Below are 27,274 nucleotides of genomic sequence, written 5' to 3'. Positions count from 1 at the left end.
CACCTTCATGCGCTCTCACCCTTTTATGGCTTCTCATTGGCCTTCTGGTTTGTGTTCAGATCAGGTTTTAAAATGTTAAAATGTACTGTATGTACTGTCTTTATGAGCCAGAATAATACGCTCTCTAAATCAAAGTAAGAGGCTGTGCTGTGTTCCTAAAAATATCTGTTTGTGAGGCTGTGAAGGGTGGAACAACCCTCGTCAGACATACAGCTTTACTTTCGAAAATCTTCTCCCATGTCATTGCGACTTCCTGAAAAGTATATTCTGTGAGTGCTCACATTCGTCAAACTATGAGTTGCCTATGAAATGTAAGCTTTTCTCTGCCTTACTTTTTCAATTTATAGCACTGTCTTGGTGCTCGGTTCCACAGCAATGGGAAAATGATTGACTGGGTGATATTCAAACAGCAATGGAAGTCCTGGTTAGGGATGACCTCCCAGTTCTACTGTCTCTAAACTGTACTTATCTTTTTACTTCACAACACCCTGAACTACAGCTGTGTCTTCTCCTCACAGTCTGAAACCAGCTGAGGCCAGCCTTATCTCCATCTCAGCACTGACATGTTTAAAGTGCATGGGCTTGATATGATTCAGCACCCGGATCGGGGTTTACGTGAGTCAAGGCCATACAATGAATCTCCACATCCCTGTATTAAAAGTGATGTACAGTTGTGACTCTGAAGACAACTTTAAAAACAAGTGCTGGAAGTACTGGAGGTGTATTGTTTTACACTCATCCCAAGCTTCTTCTGTATCTGCTGTTGGGGCAGGAAGGGGTTGTGGAGCGGCAGCAAACTTAGAGACACTCGCCTTTGTTGACTTTTAGTACAGAGACATAAGACGTATGTATTTTACAAATAAAAAATGTATTTACAATTGTGTAAAATGATTTGTGCATTATTTGTATGTTATTTGTCCCCCACCTAGCAGTGGCTTATATAAACCATATACATAAATACATTTAAAGACAGCTGCATAGTTATAGAGTCTGTAGTGGGGTGACAAGCAACTAGAAAAACTAATTTCCCACTTTGAAAGAACACGCAAATTAGGCGAGAGCAAAGATTTCTCGGTTTACCATTCGCAAGTGAACACAGCATGCACAGTCCATCTGAGTGGAGCTGGAGACTGATCAAACAAATGTAATCTGATCTGTGCATGTCAGGTGATCCGTGCACACACATTGAACAATTTGTTCATATTTGTTGATAAGTTTAAAAATAAGATTGTCCCAAATCATTTCGTAAACCGGCAGCTTTGTGTTTCAAAATCAAAAATGATCAGACCTGTTCCGTTGAAGTTAGAAATAAGTAAGTAAATATTTGTTATTCAGCTTTTGGTGTGTTCATTTGTGAACATGCATTCAAACCACTTGGTATTTGAACATAAAATTACACACAAATAGTAAAACACATTTGCAAATCTTGTTTTTTTTATTCATTGTTTAGATACTACAATACATTTGGGACCATTCTGAGAATTTTTTTATCTATTTTTTGACAGTGGGAGAGAGTCCATTACTACATCCAAAGCTATTGGTCTTATCTAGGACTGGCATATCAAATAACTCTTTGCAGTTGGGGAGGAGAAGTTAGTGATGACCTTATGATATTCATGGCCTTATTCACAGAAGAGAACACATCTGGAGCAATGTTAGCCTAAACATGTTGGAGACTTTCCTGAATAGGTTAGAACAAACCAGGCTATTGCTGTAGATACAGAGATGCACTGATTTGCCATCATTCAATGATGGCATAAAGTACATTAAAACATTGAGCTTTGAAATATGAATAGTATTTTTATTCTTTTAGAAGTGCTTCTGACACTACTACACTTCGAGCCCAGAATAATAATTTGTGGTCAAGAGCAGTGGATTTTAAACTTTTTCTGCCCAAGTTCCACCGCAGGCCAAGCAAAAATCGCAAGGCATACCTGTATTCTTATTCATGCTAAACCAATGTTTTCTTCCACTTTACCTGCGTTCCTCTCTTTTGAAGTTGCTCTCCTTCACACTGTCATCTCCGTCACACTATCATCTGTATCATAACTGATATAATATATACAAAGTAATTCATAACCTTTTGTATCAGGGCTCCAGACTAACTTTTATCATTGGTTGCACTGCCCTAACCAGGAATGTTACTGCGCCTTTTGTCACTGCAGTAATACACCTATTATACCTTTTACTCGATAGCTCCCATATGCATTGGTAACTTCTCTACTAAGAATAAGTAAAGGTTTGATTACACTTAATTTTTTCGAATATCGATTTCGTCAAGTAAATTTCACTGCACAATAATTTGCCTGGATATTAAAGATATCTCAAAGAAGGAAAGCTGTAAACTGAACAAGGAAGCTGTCACACTCTGAAGCCCTGTAGTAGCATGATAGTATTGCAATAATAATTTTGTACACATCTCTCAAAATCCCACAGCACACCATTTGGAAACCACTGGTCTAGAGACAAAATCACATGCTGCACCCTTCAACAGGTATGCTCGAGTGGTTAGCTGTTGTCAGCCCGCTCAGCCCAGTGCTGACAAAGAGTAACGGCTGTTTAGAGAACTTGTGCTGCTTGTGAAGGGACACTGAGTTGCCAACCTGGCTTCAAGGATACTCGACAGGAAACACATTTATTGGCTTTACTAAACAGATAACTGAAAGTAAAGAGTTTGTGACATTATATGAAAATATGATGATCTAAACAAACCAAGACTTTGGCATGAGATCACCAACGACTAAGCTGGAATATGGATTACTAGTACCTGTCATAAATTCAAACAACAGAACCACAATGCAAAAATGAGCTTAAAAAGACAATGTAGAGAATAGGACAGGAGAGGTGAGGAGAGGACAGGACAGGAGATTTAAATGTCTTCTACCTGAGTTCCTGCAACTGTCTCCTTGCTGAGGGACCAGAACAGAAAAGGCGAGCAGGTCAGGAGCAAGCAAAGATTCAGGTTTGCGGATCTCATTAAGCCAGCGACTCATATGGAGTTCTTTGGTGTCAGATGGCCCCTGAATGAGAGGAACCAGCTTGTCCTTCACCCCATCTCCTGAACCTGAAAAACAAAACAAAATCAATTTAAACGTCTTATTTTAAAATTGTGGCCATAAGCATTAAAAATACAGAAACGAGAGCTTGTCTTTAATGCTTCATGTAATCAAAAAATCCCTTCGACCTGAATCACTCAGTGACTCAAGGTATGATTTTCACAAAAAAAATAGTATCCATGTTAAACTAAATTGACGTACTAGTCAGTAATTAGTGTCAACATTTTTGGGACTACGGGTGATATCAGTAGGCCTGTCACGATAACACATTTTTCTGTGCGATTAATTGCCCCAGAAATTATTGCGATAAGCGATAATATTGCCGTTTTGACACCATTTTCAACTTATATAATGATAATGGCATAATAATGCAAGTACACCCTTTCGAAGATCAATAAACTTTTATTTTTAAAGAACACTGGAACTGGACATCTGGAAGACATTTAAAATATCCAGAATTAATTAACAAAACATCCAAAAACAATAAATAAAATTATTTTAACCAAAAATGCTCTTGAATAAAAACCAAACACAACCAAAAACAATAAATACAATTTAAACACTAAATAAAAAGGATGTAAACCAGATTGCACTTCAACAAATAATAAACATTAGGCTCAGACATACAGGCAAAACTGCCAATTAGGACCTTTGTGCAAAAAAAGTGCAAACTAACAACAAAAAACATGACTGAAAGCGGATGCCTCAACAGGTCATATGCAAATCTGTAGCTTCTTTAGTCTTGCAGATTCCGAGCAAGAAATACCAACATGTTGACTTTGTGTGGCTTAAGGCAGGATCTCTCAGGAGTAACAATGTGGCCAGCTGTGCTAAACATTCTCTCTGAGCTGGTGCTTGTTGCACAAATGCACATGTACTTTTGGGCCAACTTGGCCATCAAAGGATATTTTCTTTGATTGTCATGCCACCACATCAAGGGATCACAAGCTGCATCAAGTGCATCTTCTTGGAGGAATTTGGTCAGCTCTGTATCAGCCTGCACTCTTTTTGGAAAGGAAGCCTGGGTCTGACTTGTGAGATGAGCTCTTCTGTTTTGAAGAAGGTCACTCAGCTTCATCTTCTTGGTGGGTGCGGTAGCAGTAGGTTCATCCACGTTTCCTCCAGCAGCGTTGCTGCAGCTCTCACCACTGGCACCTTCTCCACTTTCTTCTGGCCCTATTATGTCCAGTAGCTCTTGGACAAGCTGTTGTTTGACATCATCCAATGCCTCTGCCTCCTCCATGCTGCCACGATACCTTGGATCCAAGATGGTGGCCTTTCTCAGGAGGACTTGGATTACAGGTGATTTGTATTTTTCAGTCAGGACCCTGCACATGTTTTGTTTAATGCTGGCTGTCAGTGCAGTGTCATCAGGGCCTGGAGAGAGAAGGTCGTCTTTTATCAGTTCCATCACAGGTTTAACTGAGGACACTGTGACGTATCTTTCCCCTGACGTCTGTGAAGTCAGCTAGTGGTTTCATTGCTGCGTTGATGGACTCCAACACAGAAACATCTTGCCAGGTTGGATTGAGGTGGCTATGTTTACGGTCTTGAACCAGGACACTTCTTATGGCTGGGAGTTGCTCGAGCACCCTCTCTACCATCTTCTGCTTAGTGCCCCATCGTGTGACAACATCCTGTGGGAAAGATAATATTGTTCTTGTTCATTAGTTAGTCTATATCAACATTCTTAAACAAATACTACATTTTACATTTCCATTATTATTCATTTGTATGTTTTATTTTTTATTTTATTTTTTAATGCCAGTGCATACGACTACAGTCTCAATTAAATTCAACAGGTCTAGAGGCTACTTTAAAATAAGAATAACAACTCTTTAAATATTTTGTGTTGCAAATTAAACAATAGAATATAGATGTATTGCACAGTAATACATTATACAACATAATTCAATGCACTGCACTCACTACTGGACTCATTAAAAAAAAGTAGAGTAATAAATAGTCAATAAATAATACATTCTCATGGTCTCATTTACTTAGTCAGTACATTCATGTGGTCAAACACTGTACCATCAACTTAGTGCCATTGTATGCATTAGATGCATTAAATTAAACTATCAATGAATTAAATCACTCACCAGTATTAGACTGTGTTGGGGGAGATTTGCCTCACTCTGTGCCTTCCTCAGGTCTCTCCTCTTAAGCCAGCTCAGGTTGAATGTGTTGACCAAACTTTTACAGAGTTCTAATGCACGCGCTGTCCGATCTTTGTCGCTGTCCAGACCATGGCACACAGCAAGGTGGAGGTTGTGGCCAAAGCAATTGAGCCATGACCAAGATTTCTTATTGCAGCAACAATGTTAGCACCATTATCTGTAGTGATACAGACTAGTTTGTGCTCATCCAGTCCCCAGTCTGCTAAAGCAGACTTCAGGTTTTCTCCAAGGGTGTCAGCAGTATGATTCTCTGGGACATATCTGGTCTCTAAACACTTGGAGTGCAGGGTCCAGTCCGCAGTTATGTAGTGTATGGTCAAGCTCATATAGGGAGTCATGTTTGTACTTGACCACATATCTGTAGTGGCAGAGTAAAATGGGATGTCTTTGATCTCCTTTAGTATGCTGTCTTTTACACTGTTGTACAGTTGTGGAATTGCCGTTTGTGACACGTATGTTCTCCCAGGCAATTCGTACTGGCTGTCAAATGTTTGCAGCATTCGTCGAAATGCAGGCTTTTCCACGATACTAAAGGGCATCATCTCTCTAGCAATGAAGCGAACTACACAGTCAGTGAGCGCGCACCATTTTGCACTGTCCAGTTTGTACTTTGTTTGCCGACTAAACGCCCCAGTGATTGTGGACTGTTGGGAAGACGGAGACTTCCCATCTGTTTGTTTTTTCCCAAGCTGGGAAAACTGCATCGGGTGATTGTGTTTTAGGTGAAGATGCAGGTTTGTTGTATTGCCGCGTTTTGTCAATATTGTTTTCAAACAAATGCGACATGTCGGCTCGCATAGGTTATTTGGTTCGCCCCGGCCGTTGGGTTTGAAGCCGAAGTGCTCCCACACGGCAGCTGTCGCGTTCGGCTTAGACACCAACTCCATCTTTTTATTCTTCCAAATGTTTTTTCTCTTGCTCTTCTCCTCTCGGGACTTTCATGCTGCACTCTGCACTGTGCAACGCCAGGGCTCCGCCTCCCACATAGAGACCAATGCTACAAGTGACTGACACGTGACGAGGGGGTTAACTTATTGTGCCCTCAGCTCGGCCTTTAAGGCTGCGCTGCAGGAAATAATAACCATCACCAACTGAATGCCTAACCCTGCGCGCTGCCTTGAAGAATTCAGTTGGGGCAAAAAAACACCAATCCGCCGAGAGGGCAGATACACCGGATTAAAAACTTTTGATATCCAGTTACTTTGAAGCGTGCGGATGGAATTTATTGCAGCCGGCAAAAAATTATCGCTCATTTTAATTTATCGCGCAATTAATTGATTTATTGCATATCGCGACAGGCCTAGATATCAGTGAAATATATTTTAGAAGAATACGGAACAACTAGAATAGGAAAGACATGCACTAATTCAAAAGTGATTTAGTTACCTTAAAACTCCTTATTTGTAAATCATTTTATGCAACCACATGCTAAAAAAGCTAAAAAGAGTATTTGTATTTATTTTTTGAGAGCTACAATACATCTTAACATCTGCCTGACATCACGTGTCAAGTTTGACCCGGTAAACTCTGTGATGACACTAGCTCCAACAACATCCCTGGCCAGTGACAGTAACCTAGGAGAAAACAACGACTGAATCACACTGCCAGACAGAAATTAACATTAAGATGGAGGAGACAAAAAAAAGGCATAGAGACTGAATGTGTAAACATAAAAGTTGAAGAAAGTAAAAGAAGAGTTTAGCCGGTCTCACTCTATCCCTCCTACACAGGCAGTAAAGTTTTAACAGGGCACAGCTGCACACACCTGGAGTCCTGGCGCAGACTTTTACAGCTCCCAGGGTTCCTGAGGCGCATTTCACCGTCGCACGGCTGCAGAACTTCAGCTCCAGGTTTTGGATCGAGCCCTCGAGAGTCGGTGACGGGCCCAGAGATTTCACACCTAATAAAAAAAGGGGGTGGGGGGAAGTGAAAATGAAGTGCAGTCCAGCAGGTGTAAACACTGCTGCTTGTGACTTAGTCTAACACTTGATTGGCCTTTAATTACTCTTGACCCCTTTCTTTCCATTTCCTTCTCTCCCAACGTTGTGGAAAAACCAGGTGCTCTTTAAAGGCGATATGACAATTATGACATGAAGTGTGTTGTGTTTATCTGCTCTCGCAGGACAACTGTGATGTCTTAAGGTTTCCAATCTCAGTCTTAGCAGGATAAATATGTCAAACAAAAATATAAAATAATTCCTCTAGATATAGAGAGCTTTCTGTGAAAGAGTTTACAGTACAATGATGGGATTTTGATTTACTACAGTAAAGTCTCAACATCATAGACATGTTAATTTTTAAACATGCACAGGAAGGATATTAAAAGAGGTAAAAACCTTTAAATTGTCAAATGTTTGTTCAAATGTTTTATAGGCTCCAAGTAAATCTACTGGGTAGAATGACTTGAACATTTTAGGTTCAATTACAGGGACTATTGGGTGTTTGAGTAACAGGCCATTTTAGAGGATATATATTTCCAAAAGAATATCCAATACAGTTCTGTCTGTATCCATCTGTGTCAACTACAACTCACCTAACACCAGCATTACATCACAGGAGCCTCAACTGCACTTCACTCTATGATTATTTCTCTTAATTACAGTCTGGTTTGGAGGAACCTTTCGTCTGCCATCTTTCCAAAATGAAACAGTTTGCACTGTGGTAAGGAGTAGAGGGGGATTACTTACTTGCCATTATGATATGTCAATGTTATTTCTATGGTGAGAGGCTATTTCAAACACATAACAGGACAAAGAAGGAGAAATAACTGGATGGGGGAAAGATACTGTGGCGTAAAGGTAGTTCTGTGCCAAACCGCCTGTTGAGAGAGAAGAGGATCCATCCATCAAGTTACATTCTTCCAGTGAGCTGGAACTGTCCGAGGGAATCACATTAAATTCTTACATCACCTGTTCCAATAAGGCATTACTTCTCAGAATAATCCACTCGTATAGTGAGCACTTCATTTCCTAAAAGTGTTCACAGTACTTTCTGACTGAGTTCACAGCTGAGTGGGGCTTATACTGCGCATTCACATGAGAACATGGAAATATTATCAGATAAAGAATGGAAATGAAGGACACTTCTCAGTGTAAAAGGAACTAATGATTTCTGCCAGTCAGCTGATGCTCAAGACTGAAAAAATAAAGACTGTAGCAGATGTAAACTGGCCCAGTGACACTAAGATCAATAAGACATAGTGGCAGAACAAACAGCAGAGAGAAGCTCAAAAAGTTAAATATAAACATACACGCATAAAAAATTGATAGAGAAGAAATGGAACAGATTTATTGGCTACCATGGATTTATTGCTTACCGGTGAGTGAGAAGGTATAGCATTAATAAGGCACAGATGAGTGCTGCCACAAGAGAGGCTATGAAAGCGCAACAGGTCATTATTTGGCAACCGTCCCTGAAACTATAGTCTGGACATCGTAAGACTTTTTTCACTCACCACTCTCAGCTCTCTTATAATTCTTAGTACTTTCATCTTAGCCTATATCTTCTCCTCCTTTTCTCTGCCTGTTCAGACAAATCATTACTGTTAAGATTTGTATTAAATGTTGCATAAATAAAGATAACTTCTGTGTTTGCTTGATACCACACTTTGCAGTTGTTAATCCCAAATCAACCAAACAGTTAAAATGCATGTTTTAATGTTAAACACCAGCCGATGTGGAAAAGGGTGAGATTCAACTATACACATACACGGAGCACATTTAACCAGGGGAATTACTGGCAATTGCTAAAATCCCTAACCACTGACTTCCCTCTTGCAGACAAATTACCAAGCAACTTCTTCACCTGCTGTCTGAGAGGTCATCTATCAACCGAGATGTTAGATAGGAATGTTAATAACCCTCATTCTGAATCCCTGCCTACCACTTACCACTTAACATATATCTGCATGTCAAACAGAGAAGTGCTGCATGTCTCTCTGAGGCTTTGGTTACCTGCCTCTCTTTCAGCTTCCTCTGTCTTTAAGACAACCTTTCCTTGGGAATTTCTTCCTCTCAGAACTAAATTAAGTTACTGGAACTTGGAACCAGATTGACAGTTCTATTCAGTGTATATTGCAGGCATTAATATTATTGAATTTTCGAATTAACTGTCCATGCTTAAACTAACCTTTGTATAATTACTGTAAACAAATGACACTAATGTAAAAAAGCTCCCCTCTCCCAGTGGATATAATAAAGCTTAAATACAAGGACCGCAGAAGATATTCGTTGATGTTATGCCTCAACAAACCTTAAAACACATCTACCATAATGGACGCTAACGAGATCCAGTGATGATTCGGCCTTTTTTTACAGTGCCGACAAAGACAAATGAACAGCGATGAGAAGGTTCCACACAGAGCAACTATTCCCTGGATCCCTTATTCTTTGTTAGGATGGAGATGTTAAAAGTGCAAGCCAATCTGGAACACGCCAAGGGCCATTCCCTCTACTCTGGTTGCTCTTTGATAAATGGCACTAGGGGTATCACTATAACATATCCCTCTTGCCCACACAGATGTCCTAAAGGGCACAGAACACCTGCTGGGGTGGTGGCTGTTGGGTTGGAGGACTCTGGACAACGTTTTGTCCAGCTGTTGGACTATAAAAACAAGTGGGGTACAAATGGAGGAAAAAAAACTCATTGGTTGGTAGTTTGTAACCTTGAGGAGGGGTATTCGGTATGTGTGTATTATTATGTAGTGAGTGTGTGTTACAGCCAGATGTATGTGTTGGTGCAGTTCTGTGTGTGAGTGAGTAAGTGAGTGAATGTGTGTGGTGCTGTTACTTGTCAAGCAAGGGCAGGTGCAAAGAGTACATAACCACACAGCTAGGGGCCAAAGGCTAAAGCACTCCATCAAAGACTGAGAGGGCAGTCATGGGCAGCTGGATTTGCCATCCCGAACACTGAGAAGAGTGTAGAAATAAAATGAATTGAAGAAGGGATGTGAAGTCAGGCAATAAATGCTAAGGAATCGAAAGAAAAGAAAGAAAGAATATAAAAAAATTGATGGGATATGGAGGCTGCCTTTTTGCTTCCTGCATACTTCAATATATGGCGTGCATATGTGTAGGACATCTGCAGACTTAAAAGCCATGCTTTACACATTCCAACATGTCCTGCCTTCAATGCTTTGAAGAATAGTATGGGAAAATTGTCTTCCTATGATGTTGGAGCAGACAATTCTACATTTACAATGTTTGTGTTAGCCTACATTAACAAAACATTATAATAATAACCTCGAACCTTGTTTCGATGAATAAGACAGGGAGTTCAAGTGAGAACATAAAAATGTTATAGTATAAAAAAAAGGAAAGAGAATCCTACAAAGAGCTAATGCACAAGACTGGAGACTGAAGAAGAATTAAGTTTGGGATTTCTGCTAAAAAAACCACATTAAATCAGGGTTTTGATTCAAGTTTCCACCCCAAACTGCACCAGACGTGAGAGCATCATTCCAATATTTTTTAGAAAACAGGTCCTTGGCATGTATGAATTCATTAGGTATCAGTTGTATATGTGATGACGATTGGATGAGGATGAGGATGAGAAGAGGATGTATACAATAACCAAACCCTAAAAGGAAGGTAGACAGACAGAGACAAAGAGACCATAATGCGCGAAAAGCACCAAGTCTGGCATTGGTCCCACAGCAGCTAGGGGGCGTATTAAAAAATTGGTTGACATTGACAAGTTGGGTAGACCAAAAGCAGCCAGCTGAGCCATTAAGTGCTGATGTAGAAACAATAACTGTCTCTCCCAAGTCAGGAGGGGCTGAAGTAGAAACAGTAAGTAGGAGCAGGAGGTCTGCTGGAACCTTGCCCAGTACTGACACATAGAAAAAAATACAGACACATGCAGAGAGTGGAACAGGAAAACAGAAAAGGTGAATGGTTTGTTCTGCAGTTAAAGCTGAGAACAGAGCAGCTCTGGCAGCAGACAAACACAAGATTGCAGGGAGACTTATCACTTGTAACAAAATCCAATTTTTATATGATCAGGACTTGATTCTGAGAGCAGACTTAAAGGGCAAACATAAAGGTAACGTAACGAGTACTTTAAAGGTATTCTGTTGGTTAAGAAAACTTTTAATATTTTCATAGAAAACACACAAAACAGCCAATAAATAAAAGCAGTTATAGTTAATGTGGTATCCTGATGCTGGGCGAGGTTATAGTAATTGCAGGGAAACTCCACTTGCCATCAGGAAGAGATGCATTTCAGATTTCATGTAGCAGCAACAGCTGTTTCTAGATGAATGGTACAGCGACTGGACAGTTTACATAAGAAGTGATTGCTTCCATTGCTAAATGACCACAAACACAGCAGACGAATGGCTTCTCATAGACTGTTGATATTTTTAACATAGGAACCCTCACCGTGAATGGACAGAGAGGGGGAGGGAGAGATAAATGCTTCCCCAAATGATGAAGCCCAGCCAAGCTGCTTCCAGCTCGCTGGGCAGAGGTTGTAGTGTAGTGGGGTGTGCAAGTGGTACACGCTGCCTATAAAAGTTGTGGTGTAAAGACAGTGATGAGGAGTAAGAGCTGCTGGTGGTGGAGGCTGGGGGTCTAATTTTCATGATTATCATCCCCTCCAGGTGATAACTGTCTTTCTGTCTGCCCACTGAAGCAGTGACACATGTTCTCTGTACTTTCAAACCATGGTTCTCTCTGCCACTGAATTACCACAATTAAGGAGTCATCATGCGGAAGCAATTTGGCCAACACTAATGGTCCTAGGCAAAGGGGTTTGGAAGACAGTGGAGGGGTTGGGGGATGGGCCATGTGTAAAACAAGTGAGAAAGATGAGAGAGGGTAAGAGAAAAGGGGAGAGACAGATGTGCAAAGAGTCATGGCAAAACATGTGCTGTGACACAGAGCCACTTGTAGGAAGACAATTAGCCAGTGGTAAGATAGGCCATTAAAACACAGTTCTGTATAAAAGGGCCTGCCTCTCAATCTCCCATATCCCCAGCCTAATGCTACCCTGACAAATCTGTTTAGCATAAGAAACAGGGGCATTCTGACTTTGAAGTCGCAGCCAGGATGGAATGCCACTGTGGTTCCACCATGAGAGAGACGCCTGAAACATACAGACCACAACTAATGACGCTAAACCAGCCCCTCCATCACTGAAATGTAACTCTGGATTACTGCTTCTTCTCTTCGACTCTCAAGATCTCTGCATCTCTATAACTCACGCTTGCTCCTTTTCTCAGGCTCCTCTAGCCTTATGGATGAGAACTAAAGAGAAACAGAGCCCAGCATTCTTTCTTTCTTAGAGTTTGTCAATACTCTAAGAGATCAATATTTATGGGTCAGCGGTGCAGAGGCTGAATGCAAAGCCAAGAAGTGACTGGTGATTTGGTGCTGCTAAGGCACTTTAGTGGGAGTTACAAATAAAATGTATGGCCTAAAGGCCGATTTATAGTACTGCGACTGCAACTGTGGCTGGCCACGCAGTTTTATCGACGGACTCCTTTTGGTTAATAGTTCCCCAAGGGTTGCGCGTGTTAATTCCACGCCAGAACACTAGGCTGAATAACGTGTTTTGTCGAAGACAGAACACACAAAGAAAAAACGTCTTCTTCTTCGTAGACTGTTTATTTACATCGCCACTGCGGCTTCCATAGCCTTTTTCAGGCGGACAAATGCGCCAGTCAGTGACGGGTTATACAAGTGGTCATATTGGTCCATATTCGTTCTTCTAAATCTTCAGTGATTTCTGCCGGTATTATGGGGCATGAAACCGTAAACTACACTCCCGACGGGATGTAGTAAGCAGACCAATCACAGCCTTGCGGGCTGCATGAGGCTTGCGTCGCTATGTCGTATAGTTCGAAAAATTGGCAGAAGCACGCAAGCCGCAAGAGGGGGCACGCAAGGGGCACGTCGCGTGTCTTGCATGCGTGCGTGCGTAAAACCCGACTATAAAACGGCCTAAATGGCATGGAGCTATGTGTTTAGTTGGCACTAGTCGCAATGCTCCAATTGGACTGTTGACTCACAGTAGGGAGCCAGCTGTTCAGACACCAAATGACATAAACACAAACAGATATATTAAGGGTTGTCATTGATTCAATTCACAACATATATACTACAAGTGCACTCTGCATTGCATGGCTTGTCTTCCTTGGTTTGTTTAACACGTGTTGATGTCACACCTAGAATTGTTTACCGTGGTCACGTTTCATAAATGATGACTGCTGGGGTAATTCATATCATATTTCAGGTTACACTCCACAGGGGAGAGGGGTAGAATGTTCCAGTTCTAAATGACGAAAGCTTAATTTGACTTTGCTGTGCCCATGGCTGGCCAGCTAAGTAAACTGCCCTACTCAACTACCAACGACCAGCCAGGTTTCTAAAAAGCATGATATATCATGATGATCTCAACTACCATTTACTGGCTATACTGTGCCAATGGTATATTAGATTTAGTGGTAAGTGGAAAGATTTCTCTCAAAAACCATCAATGATTCATATCAGGGAGAACCAAAAAAGTCGTTGAGAAACTCAAGGATCCAGATTCCCTTCCATGTTCTCCAACATGCCTGGAATCACATTGTATTTCCAATGACAGAAAAGTGGGCTACAGGGGAGAAAAAAAATCTTGGTACACTCTCAGTTGCACACTCCACTTTGAGTATCATCTTTCCCCAGAAGCCAGTGGACACTTTGAGGAAAAGGGGAATAATGAATGGAAAATCATGGTGACAAACTGCAAGCCTGATGAGTTTTTGAAATCACTAACTATGAGAGGAGTTTGTGTGTACACAGTACACTGTGCAAAGTGTTTGTTGGAACAAACCATAGTCACTTGACATTTCTCTCATTCCATTAAACATATAAATATTAATGTAACCCAACCACTAATTGTGAGACAACACATCAAACTTTTCTTTTGTTTTAAATCCTCTGGCTTCTCTAATTTACTCTGGAATGAAATGAGCGACAGATAAAGAGCAGAGAGCTTAGAAAAGACAAAGGAAAAGAGGAGGGTCTGAGTCTGGATTGACTTAAAACATCATCACAATCTGCCAGGAGTGGGGCGAGCACCGTCTGCATTGAAGTTTTCTTTGACAAGAATCGTCTCAGGTTCCATCCAAGATTTATTTATCAGCTCTCTAATGCTGACACAACGTGTTTTTCATGTTAGAAATAAGGTTGTGTATGGAAAAACTAGCCCTCTCTCTTTCCTTTTGCTCCTGCTTTCTTCCTACTCTGATGTCAATCCATGAAGCAGACAAGTAGACAGGCAGAAATTTCTCTCAAACCAATAACTTACCTCTTCAAAGAAGTATGGATACTTCAGTGAGGGGCCAGGCTACTCTGAAACAGACATCTCAGGGTTTTCATTAAGCTTCCCATCTCTTTACTGACATTTGTGACAACCACAGACCATAAAAAAAGGCTCTCGTCCTTCCTTCTTTCACTTTCATTGTGGAACAATGAAAGGGAACTATCAACATTTTCTTCACAGGGTAAGTGTATGAACCCATTCCATGACAGGGCAAACCTGCAAATTCAGGGTGTGAGTAAGAAAACCGTGTCAACCAAAACCTGCAAAAGAAAACACTGGAAAATTGAGCGGACCGCATCCTTGCCCGCTGAGTTTCATAGCCAGGACTGTGTTATAATCAACTGCATCCCACCAAGATAGGGAACAAGGAGGGAGAAAAGATAGACGGGTAAGTTCTGCAACCAGACAACATTAAATGTGCAGCATACCAGGCATCAGCTTATGGAGGTGACAGAGTGATATGAAAATGAACACTTTCTTCCCCTCCAATAACACAGAGCAATTACCGACACTTATTATGCCACAGCGTCACAGGGGGATTTGCGTCAGAACCATGCTCCTGAAAGCAGTTAGATCACAGGGCAGTGGACTGCTGGCCGTGACAGGAGCAGCCTATTTCATGCAGTGCAAAAGTGCGTAAAAACTGTTGTTGACGTGGACTTCTAGGGAACTGAATTTGTTTCCAAGGAATGGGAGCTATCAGTGTGAAGAAAATATTAAATAAGGCTCCCTGATTTAACCTTGAAGAGTCTTCTGTTGTTTTTCCACACTTTTCTCTATTTTCCAACCACTCTATCCCCTATTGTTTGTGTAGGGGGAACTTGTTAAAACAAAAGACTTGTTATAATACCGACCCTGTTATGAGAGCATAAGTCCCGTACTATTATTATTAACATGTTTCTAGTCGCTATGCAATGGAAGCATAAGCTCTCTGTATCCAAACATTCTTGTTGTTATTTGCCTTAAATGGGTCCCTATGCTGTGAGTTAAGGAGTACATATCGGATTTGCGAAATTGGGAGCTAAGCATGCCTATGTGCAAATGCACCTGAGTGTGTGTGTGTGTGTGTGTGTGTGTGTGTGTGTGTGTGTGTGTGTGTGTGTGTGTGTGTCACGTCTAGAACCTCACCACTGAATTAGGTGCAAAAGCTGGATTTAATAAAGAGAACCAAAAGTCAGTTCTGCTTTTGGGCAGCGAGATTTCTCCATTTCTTTCTCTCACTTTTCCCTTCACCCTTTATTTTCCTTCACTCTCTCATTTTTCATTCTTCTCATTATATTATTTACTCTCTCTTCCACTAACTGTTCTTTCCCTCCAAATCTGTCAAGCTAAAGTTTAACGTCACAGCTCGTCTATCACCCAGCAATCATCTGGAGCATGCCTGGTGACCACCACAAACCAACTTCTAGCCCCCGCCATCCTAGTTTAGACCACCATGGAGCTGTGTGGTCAGGAAACCAGCTGTGGTGGTAGCTGAATTTAGGCTGAGTCCATTAATGGTGGAAGCACCAATTTAAATTACCCTTTGTCTTTCAAAAACACCCTTTCACAAGACATTAAAACAGGGAAGCAAATGCAAGGACCAAAAATTGTGCTCAAGCCTTTCCAATCTATAGGGAAGTATTTAAATTACTTTGAGTAAGTAGCCCAGATCATAGTTTCTGTTCAGCTTACTTTGGCCAACTTGGATGTAGATCCTGCACTGAGCCCATATTACATAATTTAGGGAGGCCAATGCTCAGGAAAAGCTTACTTAGTGAAAAACTAAAATAAAACTTTAAACTGTCACATTGATATAGCACTGAAGTTTAAATTGATTTTCCTCAAGAAAAATTGTTTAATCCTTGTGTTTAAAAGGAATGGACAGTCATAGGCATCCATCTTTTGAGCTGTCTGAAGTTACTCCAGCATTCAGGCCAATTTAGTGTCATCTGGGGGATTTGCCATGTGACGGCTGCAAGGACACAACCAACACTTGTCATTTTTTGTAAGTGTTTGATCAGCGAGACAAAGAATCTCCAAGACAGGCTGTACTATCTGCAGGTTTAAGTGTACTCTGTGAATCATCAAGGCGTACTGAACTATAAACACATCTGTTGAAATTGAAAGACTTACGTCCATTGGGGACGTGAGTACATGAATCAAAATCCAATAAAGCTATCATCAACAGGCAAAAGATGAAGAATGCAATAAAAAACATACATATAACCTATTGCTCACTGCAATGTGCAGATTAGATTTGTTCAAAATGTAATTCACTTGCATCTACGATCAAATTTGATTGTGTACATATATTTAAACATTGAGTGAGAAAACTGGCAGGTTATAACCATCTTTAAAAATATAAAAAAATGAAACAAGAACTATGACTGTCAGCCATTATTCTGCAATTTATTGACACTGTTGTCAATAATCTGAAAACCTCCAGATTTCTCTTGAATGGTTTTTGTACGCATTTTTTCTACATGATTCTGGGATAATGTAATCTGTTACAGAAACCAAGGAAAGGTAGTTAAAATTTGCAGAGTTACTGACTGTCCAAATAGTTATTGAGACAATGCCCTTAAGAGTGAGTAATGAACAAAATTGCTTTTTAGAAACACAATCCTCATACAGTTATGGTGGTTGTGGTAGGAATAATTACTTGCTGGTCCCTTCTTCTTTTGATGGTGATGTTACTACAATAATTCCTACTGCAAACCACAAAAAGATCCTAGAAATAAAAACAGAGAAATTCTATAGGAAAGGAAGGCCACTACAATCACAGGAGAAGAGGAGGAAAAGAGGATTATAGGAAAAAGAATTAGACATGACAAAAATGTATTCTAAAATACAGAGGAAAGAGAAAAAAAGGAGACAGAAAAGTGACAGATGGATGAAGTTGAATCAAATTAAATAAGGTTAATACTTTAGAACTGAGCAGATACGAAATAGTAAAAGAAAAGAAAAAGAAAACAGGATATAATAAAACAGCATAAAACACAAGTGTTAAATAAAGAAATGGTAGTAATGAAGTAGGGATTGCAGCAGGGTATAGCTAAAGAGGTTTACGGTTAGGGGGCACATACTGTAAGAAGGAATGCACTAATGTGTGCACAAACACACAACCCCTATGAACCCCTCTCCATTTTTACCAGACACCCAGAAACATAAAATTTGATATACTGTTTTCTGCAGAGCTCCCCAATAAAATACAACACTAGTGTGAGCTTCAATGGAATGTAAACGGAGAAAGCTGGAATAAAGCGTCACCACAGAAAATAACAAAATCAACGCTGTCCTACAGACAGTAGTTTGACAAACCAAGCTGTCAGGCAACAGACAGAGAGTGACTGCATGATTTCAAGAAATTACGATTTTATGTTTATTGTAATGTTGATTTCCCTCATTCTTCTCCGGAATTGCAGACCAACAGAGACAATTTTTCATATGCTGCTCACTGGATTGCTGCTTTAGCTGTCAGTGAGCAGTACAAACACAAAGTTTGACTAATCCTAGCAGCTGTGTTCCAGTCAGTTGTGGTGATTTAAAGTCTCTGACTGACGCTTTAATCTAGGTTCACCAATTATTTTGAAAAACATTTTACAATCCGTCAGTCCTTTCAGATTAAGACTGAAACGGTGTTATCTTAGTTATTCCGCCTTGCTGAATTAAAGAATTTTCTTTGGACAGGGAATAAAATGTCATACCCAAACGGCTCCCCCCCAGAAGAACACTTAGCATCTGTGTTATCAGCTAGACCTCAATATGAAACACCTTTCACTATTGAAAAGCCGTCTTACATCAAAAGGAATACAAAGGAGGAAAATTCCAAAAGGAATGAAAAAAGCACATGTTCAAAACTAACAGCTTTTGTTTGTCCTGCTGAGTGTGTGTGCGGATGTCAGCTCTCTCCTGGCCATGGCCCCGTTGACTGCTGGCTGCAGACGCAAGAACAAACACAGAACGTACATCTGGATGCAAATCTGAATCTTGTGAACGTTTTCAAGACTTACAAACAGTTGCAGCCGGTCAGCCTGCAAAGTCACTCTGGAGAACAACCACTGTTTGTTAATCACTTTTACCACACACAGGGCCAAACAAATGGCACAGTGTCAGCAGTTTGACAGTCACGTCTCCCTATTTGTCTTTAGATTGAAAGAATGTAAAGTAAGATCTTCATCAGGAAATGTGATACTAAGTGCTTTATAGAAATTATACGCAGTAAGTCTAAGTTAAAGAAACAACTCACAGCAAAGCATGGAAGAGCAGTGAGTAGGAAGGCAGGTAGTCGGCAGAGAACAGCCTGCAATGCCCTAGTATGACATTAGGGTGTGGACACATTCACAGTGCCCACAGGAATCAAAACGATTCAACTGTGAGGCAGATACACCAGATACCACACACTTTGAGTCTCTGTAAACTTTGCTCATTTCTCTTCTTTCAGCTCATCTTTTTCCATTCCTCCTTTACAATTAACCTGTCACAACAACCACTGAGAGAACCTGGAACAGCTAACATCTTCCTGAAGGCCTATGAGTGTGACAATTTCAAAAGCAGATATGGTATAGACATCTTTGGTTATATCATCGGAATTATTGCTGCGTTTTTTCCATCTAAACATCTACTTACACAACACTTCACCTATTCCCCTTCACTCTTTCCTTCTAAAGTCAAACTCTTTCCCCCAGTGCGCTTTATCTAACCTGCCAGCACATGAACCAGATGTTTCTCTATGTAACTAGTCAAGCACCATTCCAAGAGAAAGGCAGAGTGAGGAGAGAGGAATATTTGACTTCACTCCACGGGAGACCAGTTTCATAAATTTTGGCGGCTACACAACAGTGAAAAAGGTAGCTTGACTGGCTTGGCCAAAGGAGAATGTTGACGGCATACCAAACAACGTGATCCTAATGAGTTGGAAAATCCCTGGCCCTCCAGAGGACTGTCCAGATGCTACCGTCATGAGAAACGCTACTGTTTTATTAAATCTGGGCTCCCCTCCCTTTCTTTAACAAGGGGCAAAATGTATTATTTGACCATACAGGCATCCTAGGGGACATAAAAAATAAAACTGAGTCAATTTACACTTGGCTGCAAGTCCTTTACCCCACAACAGGCACAAGACAAGATGATGTCAAAATGTCTGAACGAGTATATTAGAGACCTTGAGTTCTGGATGTGTTTGCATCAATGGTATAGAATCCATGAGCTACTTGCACAGTGTCTGGTTGACTTGTTCTGACTGAATGGTAGTCTTTGATATGCTGAGTCCTGAGAAACAACTAAAGCTTTTCATGAGAGGGTCATATCACTTCAAGCTCTATCCAGTTCCACATATCTCCTTTGAAAATGTACTGGTATGAACAACAAGCTTAAGTTTATATAGGACTAAACAAACAAAAAGTAGTGAATGTATTTAATGAGAAAAAGGAGATTTCAACAAATCATCTACTATGATAAACTTGTTAACATCTAATACAATGGTCTAAAAGAGACCAGATGATTTAGTCTGTTCTTTGTTCTATGACTTTTCATAGTCAAACACAGAACAAGCTGTTAGAAAACACAACAATCTTGTGTGGTGTATTTTTTTTTTCTAAGTTACAATAGAAGAATTATAATTGCTCTGCTCAAATATTGACTGCATTATGAGAACTGGATTATGAGCCTATTGCAATGCTAAGCAATGACAAACACATGCACTGGAAAACAGCCTCTGCTCCTCTATTAGATGAACTCAATCACTTTCTCTTTAGACACCTACAGTATTCACTTGTCTGTTGGAAGGAAATCTAATGCACACCCAAACAGCATGGTGCAAGTGGAAGGGTCAGAGGTCATTTTACAAACAGACACATTAACTACACACTAGTCTCAAGTATACAAATGTGAATTTGAATGCAGTGAGGATATGTGGGGACCGTCTTGTCTCACTGTTGTGTGGGCTTTCTGTTAGACATCCATTATGCTACGATTTCAACAATTTTCAGCAGATTATTTACTTGGTCAGGTAAAACAAAATCTTGAAAATTGATGATAGTGTACAAGGGATTCTCAGTTAACTTCATATGGTGTATGTCCATGTAGCTGGTTGTTTACCTGGAGCTTTGTACACCTCATTCAGCAGGCCTTCGCTGAGTGTCAGTGGGGTTCCATCCGTCATGCTGTGTGTCCAACTCTGACAGATTGCTTGTAGCAAAAGCATCTGGGCCCTTGTGGACTGTACAGTGAAATGGGGAAGCTCGAAAATACACTCTGTGGTGGGGACCAAAGATCTTTTGCTCCTGCAAACAAAGGACAAGAGAGAGAAGAATTAGTGGTTAGATAAAGTATAGTTGATAGAGCAAAGGAGACACAAAGTCAGGCACACAACAGTAATAAATAAAACAATCAAAAAATCCATCAATATCACATCGCAGTATAAAACATCCCGATAGCATAAAGGGCCAAATAGGTAGAAGTACATGCCAACACATTGAGAGCACTTAGTTCAAGCCAAGCTTTCCTTAGTTACTTGGCAGGTAGGCATAGTTTGCTTCTTTGCCACCGACCCTTCTCTCCCCTCTGTCCAAACTGTGATGATGATTTATCTGAAGATACATCCAGCCCAGACACCAGACCCTGAAAATAATCTCTACGCATTTGACATTTCATCTGTCTCCAAGAGTGTGGAGAGGGAGTTTGTGTGTACTGAGGAGTTGAGTGTTTGGGGGGATGAGGTAACAGCACAGTCAGACGGAGTCCTCCAGGCCCCTGTCTATCAGAACCTCAGTGGACCATGCTTCCATCTATCATCACAATCACACATACAAACACACAGTTAAGGAGTTGAGGCTCCTTAGTTCTTAAGATCCCATCTATGACATCAGTAACAGCAGATCGAGGGATTTCCCAACACTCATACTCACACTAACGAAGGCATGGCATTATACACAAGCGTAGAGATTGAGGAATTTGAGATCAGTAGTCATGGTGATGACTATTGATCTGATCTTTACTTTGCTCCTTCCCCTTGTCCCTCCCTCCCTCTGTGTCCTCAAGAAAAACACACAGTGATCCCGAACTCTCGAAACATTTCAAAACAAGTCTCCTTGGTTCCACTTATATATTCTTCTTTGCTGTGCAGAGAGTTTGAGAGTACCCCCTCTCCAAATACACATGTATTATTTTGAAGGTTGCGGGTGGGGAGAGGGTATTCACTATAAACTGTAATGGAAGCCAAGAGGCACTGCCCTCTGAGTGGTACTTTTGATGAAAATAGAACCATGACTAATTCTAGGGATGGCTGCATCGTGTCAGGAACGAGCATCACAGTTCATTTAATCACACATCCATTTTGGTCTGGTCCCAGTTCAGAGTACGGGATATGTCACAGGGTCTTTCACTCTGCTCAGCAAATCTGTAATCGTTTAATTCCTCTGCTTCCCTCTCCTCTCCACGTCTCTTTATCTTTTCCTTTCTTCTGCTCCTGGGTGGTTCAGTAGGGTGACATGAGCTGTTAGCTGCTCACAGGCAGGTCCAGAGTTCTGAGCTGCCTGCTGTCTCAGGGGGACTAGTATGAGACAGAAAGTGAGTTTGATAAAGAGAGATGTAAGCGTGCAGAGAAAACAAAGGCAGTGAGCAAAAAAAGAAACTCCAGGGTCAAACTGACAGGGTCAATGAGTTTACCTTGATAGCACACATTTTAAATTACCAAGCAACATGTGGTGCATTTGGCACCGTGGTGAACCATGCAATGTCATGCTTCTCTCCTATTAAAAATTACTACTGTTGTATTCTATACAGCAAGACATCAATCAAGTCGTTTTTCACGTGTGTTCTGGTGTTCAATTGCCTGCATGCCTGTGTGTGCGTGTTTGCATCTGTGTGTATGTTTGCACATCTGTGTGTGTGTGTGTCTTTGTACACTTCAGTGCTGAACAAAAGAAAGTGAAAGAAACCCAGTAACAACAATGTCCCCACATGCAGAGCAAATGTGCCGGCAAAGCCACTTCAATGGAAGGATTGGCAAGGGATGAAAGTTTGTTGGCTTATTCGAGTGTTTATAGCGTTTTAGTGGAGCTGTCATGTGCATGTGGTCGTCTAAAACTTTAATTATGCACCTGTTTTTATTATGCCCAATTCTTTGCGGACAGCAACTGGAATCTTGGAGCTAAATGAGAAGCAGAAACTCTCATTAGGGTGTTTTGGGAATGCTGGATGGGAGGACAGCCAGGCGCTCATTGGATTTCATTAAGCATATGGCACAGTCAGTGTTTCTTGCTGCAACAAGGTAAACATCGTTCTGGCAGGCAACTCTCTCACTGTTACCTTGAGGGAAATAAGTGTCCAAGAAGTAAAAAAAGCAGTACAAATACCTGTAGCATTAACAGCGAAAACAAATAACTACAACCATATATGCATGGGGTAACTAACAAAATGCCATAAATTGCTGCAGTGCAGTATCCACATTAGAAACAGAGTCTGTAGTCTAGGGAGCAAAAATAATTAAATAATGCTTCTGGTCTCATAAAGTAGAGACCCCCAGAGTTGGACCCACAATCCATTTTGGATCCTGGCTCATAATTTAGGGGATCAGTTCCTTGGCTTGAACTTTAGTGCCTCATTGAATAGGCAGTCTGTGAACTCACAGTAGTCCTTTAAGTCAATACCTGTTTCATTAGAACACAGAGGCCACCAAGAATATGTTAAGAGGAAATCAAAATTAGTCAAGAGTTGTGAAAAAATAGGTGTTTCAGTTTCAGCGGATGAAATATACTTTCCTCTGGTGTATTTCAACAACATTAGGCCTCATTTCCTGACCTGTCCCCTGCTGGTGCCATGACGGAGTGAGGAAGAACTAGACTGGGGCTAGGACAGGCCAGTTGGCCTGACTTGCTGACTGCTTAGCTAGGTAACTGGCTGACAGGCTGGCACAAAGTCTTTCTGTGTCCAGTGTCCCTGTTAAAACTCAGGCAAAACAGGGCAAAGTGTTGTGCAGATGGCATGAGTCAGACTCATGAGTACCATAGCAGCTGTGGTGCTCTTTTCATAGTCTGTTTCCTCTATGTTCATGCTCAAATGTGGACATAATACAGGGACAGCAAATTATTTTTTGTAATTAAAATGACTGACTGATATCTACAAGTAAGTAGACTTCACAGATGTGACCTATAAAATATTTGTTGTTTCTTCCAAAAAGGGCTCATAGCCTGTTAATAATAAAATGTTAATAATAAATTAAATGAATTGAGGGACTCAGTTTGTTGTTTTTCACTACAACACACAATATGTCAATCCTGTATCCTTCATCGTGCCACTCAACCAGTGACTGTGGCGGCTTTCATGCCGTTTGCATTTTTCAGAGGGATATTTTAGGTCTCGCCCACCCATGTCCTTTTCCACAGTACCTCCGTTCTGACACTTTGAAACAGCAAACAGGTGAAGTTGTCTGTTGTCTACACTGGCAGCATGTCTGCTGGCATATCTACTGCATTTTCTCGGAAGAAAAGTCGGGTTATGTTCTCAACTATTGCCAGGTCTCGACAATATGAAGACGTGCATCTTCCGTTCTTGCGATAACAATTAAACCCTTGCTAAACACAAATACATTTATTCAGTCAACAGAAACGCTGGAGTGATTTTATTTTGAAACGGGTACATGAAGTCTGCTAAGTTGTATGCTTGTGATGTATTTGACAGAACATTCCTCGTGGTTCACAACAGAATAGACAGTGAAAACCTCCTTTCACCAGAGTTTTAATATTTATCTGTAGAATATGTCACAAACATACAAATTTCATGTAGCCTACCCATTTCAAAGCACTCCAGCCTTTGTTGGCTAAATTCATTCATTTATCTAAAAAAGGATGTTATTGTTAAATATTTGCAGGGAGTGGGGGAGGCACAGCTTCATACTGTGTAGTACTGGTGTTTGATTACATAGGACTGTTTGTATTCAAGGAAATACACTAGTCACATTTATGGCAATTTTCAAGGCAAAAACCTACGTAAAAACATAGCCCTGTCAGTAGCAGCTCCACTGCAGAACCTATTGCTGAACTGAGGAGCTAAATATTGTGCATTGAACAGATGCTGTCAATATGAATAGTTTGCATTGAACAGTAATTAATGTGAATATTGTGCATCGAAAAGATAAAGTCACATAACTGTCTTTCTTTTGTGTCTTTATGCTCGAGCCTGTTGTAATTGGAAAAATAATAAATATAATTCTCCTAAGTGGGTTTTTTGGAAGATATTGGGGAAGTAGATTGCGGCTTACATTTGGAAATAAAAAGTGATCCTGGGTTTGAAAAGGTAGATTACCACTGATTTAGAGCAATACAGCAATAAACAACTGTGATTGCTGCTTTATAGAGGCCAAACACAAGGACAGAAATGAATACAGGCAAACTGTGCACGTGTGAAACTGCACACTGCAGGTAACACTATATCTAATTCCCGCAGGTTATGTTTGAAAATGGCTTGAAAGTGGGCAGATATGTTGTTAGGACATCATGCTTAAAGCTATAAGAGCCTTGAGTCTTGTGGACACTGAGGGGATGATGTCAGAAGCTCAAGATGCAGCAGCCATGGGAGGGATGTAAACAAGTCTCTGTTGGGACCTACTATTGGTGAACAATATACGGACCGAGTTGTGTACCCAAAGCTTGACCACATGTCTACTTTGTACTGAAGACAAAGGAGAGCTTCCAGAACTCAGTCTCCTTGGGTTTCTCACCTGCCATGAACCCAACTTTGGCTACTATTGGTTACTGTGTCCCTTAGGACGTATGAGGTCACTGAGCCTATAAACCCCCCTCTCTCTCTTTCTTATCTCTCCTGGAAGAGTCATTTATATACTCTGCATGCCCTTTAATATGCTACCAATTCATAAATAAATATCAGCTATAGATGCATACTTTCATGGAACTAGAAATTGTTGGGAATGACCAATCAATTAAAGGCATATAAAGAATTTAACGAAAGCCCATAATGTTATTATGAACATTATCATATATTCTTTTGTAAACAAAGTAAACTAACTCTGGTACTGGTATAGTTGAAGATATTAACTGTGAAAATAAATGATGAGGGCGTCACTTTCATGGTTATTTTATGGTCAATGTATTATTAAATCAAATTATTGTTGTCTATAACATTTATTTTTTAATAAATGGAGTTTTAATATACTATGCATTTAATTAAAAGGGTGTGGGTTTACATTTTGGAGGACAGGCGGGCCTTCATCAATTGTGCATATGCATGGTCTGAGGAAAGAACATATTGATGAATTCCAGATTTGTGCATCAAACGTTCGTACACAATGTTTGAGCACATATTTGTGTGTACGCACTGTTCGTGAATTAGGCCCAATTAGAGGGTCTGTGGCAGGCTGCTACCCGTGATGGTGTGGAAGTGTCTATATGTTGAAGGAACATTACCAAATAGTTTACCAAATAGTTTACACAGTGTTTTAGAACACAAGCATGGAACCTGTGTGCACTTCTGCCATTACCAATATCCTGTACAAATGAAAAAATCCACAGGAACTGGAACATGCTACGCCAATAAAATGAAAAGTTAAAACAACTTTGAAAGATAATAATACACCAGATTCAAGATGGCAGAATAAAAATAAATAAATCAACAAAATAGTTAATCACTCTTAACCGTCTTCACAATGTGCTACTTTCTCTGAACTTTAACTTGTCTGACAGCAAGATCAATATAATTCATTAGGGGCTGACATATTTGTCTAATAGATACAACAGATAGCCACCGTCTTCGGACCTCTGATAAGTTATCTCCAGTTTCTACAAATCATTCACTGTCACACCCAATCTTAAGTAATCTAAACAAACATTCCCCAACTGAAAAAAATCAACAAAATCCTTTACCACTATTGTTTCCAGGTTTTTTGAGTGTCTTTGGAGGGAATTGTTAGTAGAATGGAGGGAAGCAAAGACTGGCAACTTGTACCGTTAGTATTTTTCTCTTTTTGGTGTGGACTGATTTGAAGTGTTGAAGAAAATCCCATCCCTCCAAGTCAAGGTCCGTGACCCTTCTTGAAAATTACCCAAGTGAATTATGGGCTTCTCTCAAATCACCTCTTTTATCTAACTACAAAATACTCACTGCAGTATATACTACTTACTATTCATTTATTATTATGTCTTAAAGTTTCTTATGATATATGTTTAAGTATTTAGTTTGATGTGAAATGTACTATCAGCTGAAGCTGAGCATGATTTAAAAAACTGTATATGCTGTTTTCAATAGTAGCTCTAACTGACATACACCAATCAAACATATTAGGAGGTAAATAACGAAGGGGATCAAGAGAGAGTTTTTCCAAGTTTAAGTAATATTAAAGCAATGTTTCCAGCACACATATGACAGCCCTTTGAGTCACATCATTTGGAAAAAGTCAATCCACAGTGGAGATGCATCACCGTAGACTCCTTGGCTTAATAAATAGCTCCTGCCTCATTTTTTATTATTTTCTTTTCTATTCTGTTACCTTCAGATATTGTTTTGTCTTTACTTCACATTGCACTCTATAGACTGAGTTTTTCTTAATGTAAAACTATTCTTCTTCAAAAATTTACAATTAAGTGATTAAAAGTGTATCTAATCTCCCAAAACTAATAATGATAACCACCTTCTAACGTAACTACCACAACTGTAAAGTATCTGTGCTGGAGCTGTGTATGAAATAGTGGGTGGTAGCGATTGTATTCCTGCCCACAGCTCAGAGTTTTGTGGTTC

The 27,274-nt window shown here is 40.3% G+C and overlaps 1 protein-coding gene across 1 annotated transcript in view; it reads right to left on the bottom strand.

The window, feature by feature from the left end:
- Positions 1–27,274, bottom strand: part of LOC133013557 (intermembrane lipid transfer protein VPS13B-like) — a 325,549-nt gene that overhangs the window by 219,301 nt on the left and 78,974 nt on the right. The window contains exons 17-19 of the mRNA XM_061080533.1: positions 20,624–20,808; positions 7,002–7,136; positions 2,885–3,064 (exon numbers count right to left, since the gene is read on the bottom strand). Of these exons, the coding sequence (XP_060936516.1) occupies positions 2,885–3,064; positions 7,002–7,136; positions 20,624–20,808 (500 nt within the window). The remainder of the gene's footprint in view (positions 1–2,884; positions 3,065–7,001; positions 7,137–20,623; positions 20,809–27,274) is intronic.

The sequence above is a fragment of the Limanda limanda genome, chromosome 11 (genome assembly GCF_963576545.1).
Source record: "Limanda limanda chromosome 11, fLimLim1.1, whole genome shotgun sequence".
In the NCBI taxonomy this organism is placed as follows: domain Eukaryota; kingdom Metazoa; phylum Chordata; class Actinopteri; order Pleuronectiformes; family Pleuronectidae; genus Limanda; species Limanda limanda.
Note: the sequence above shows the minus strand (reverse complement) of the source record. Positions and strands in the feature narration are given on the sequence as shown.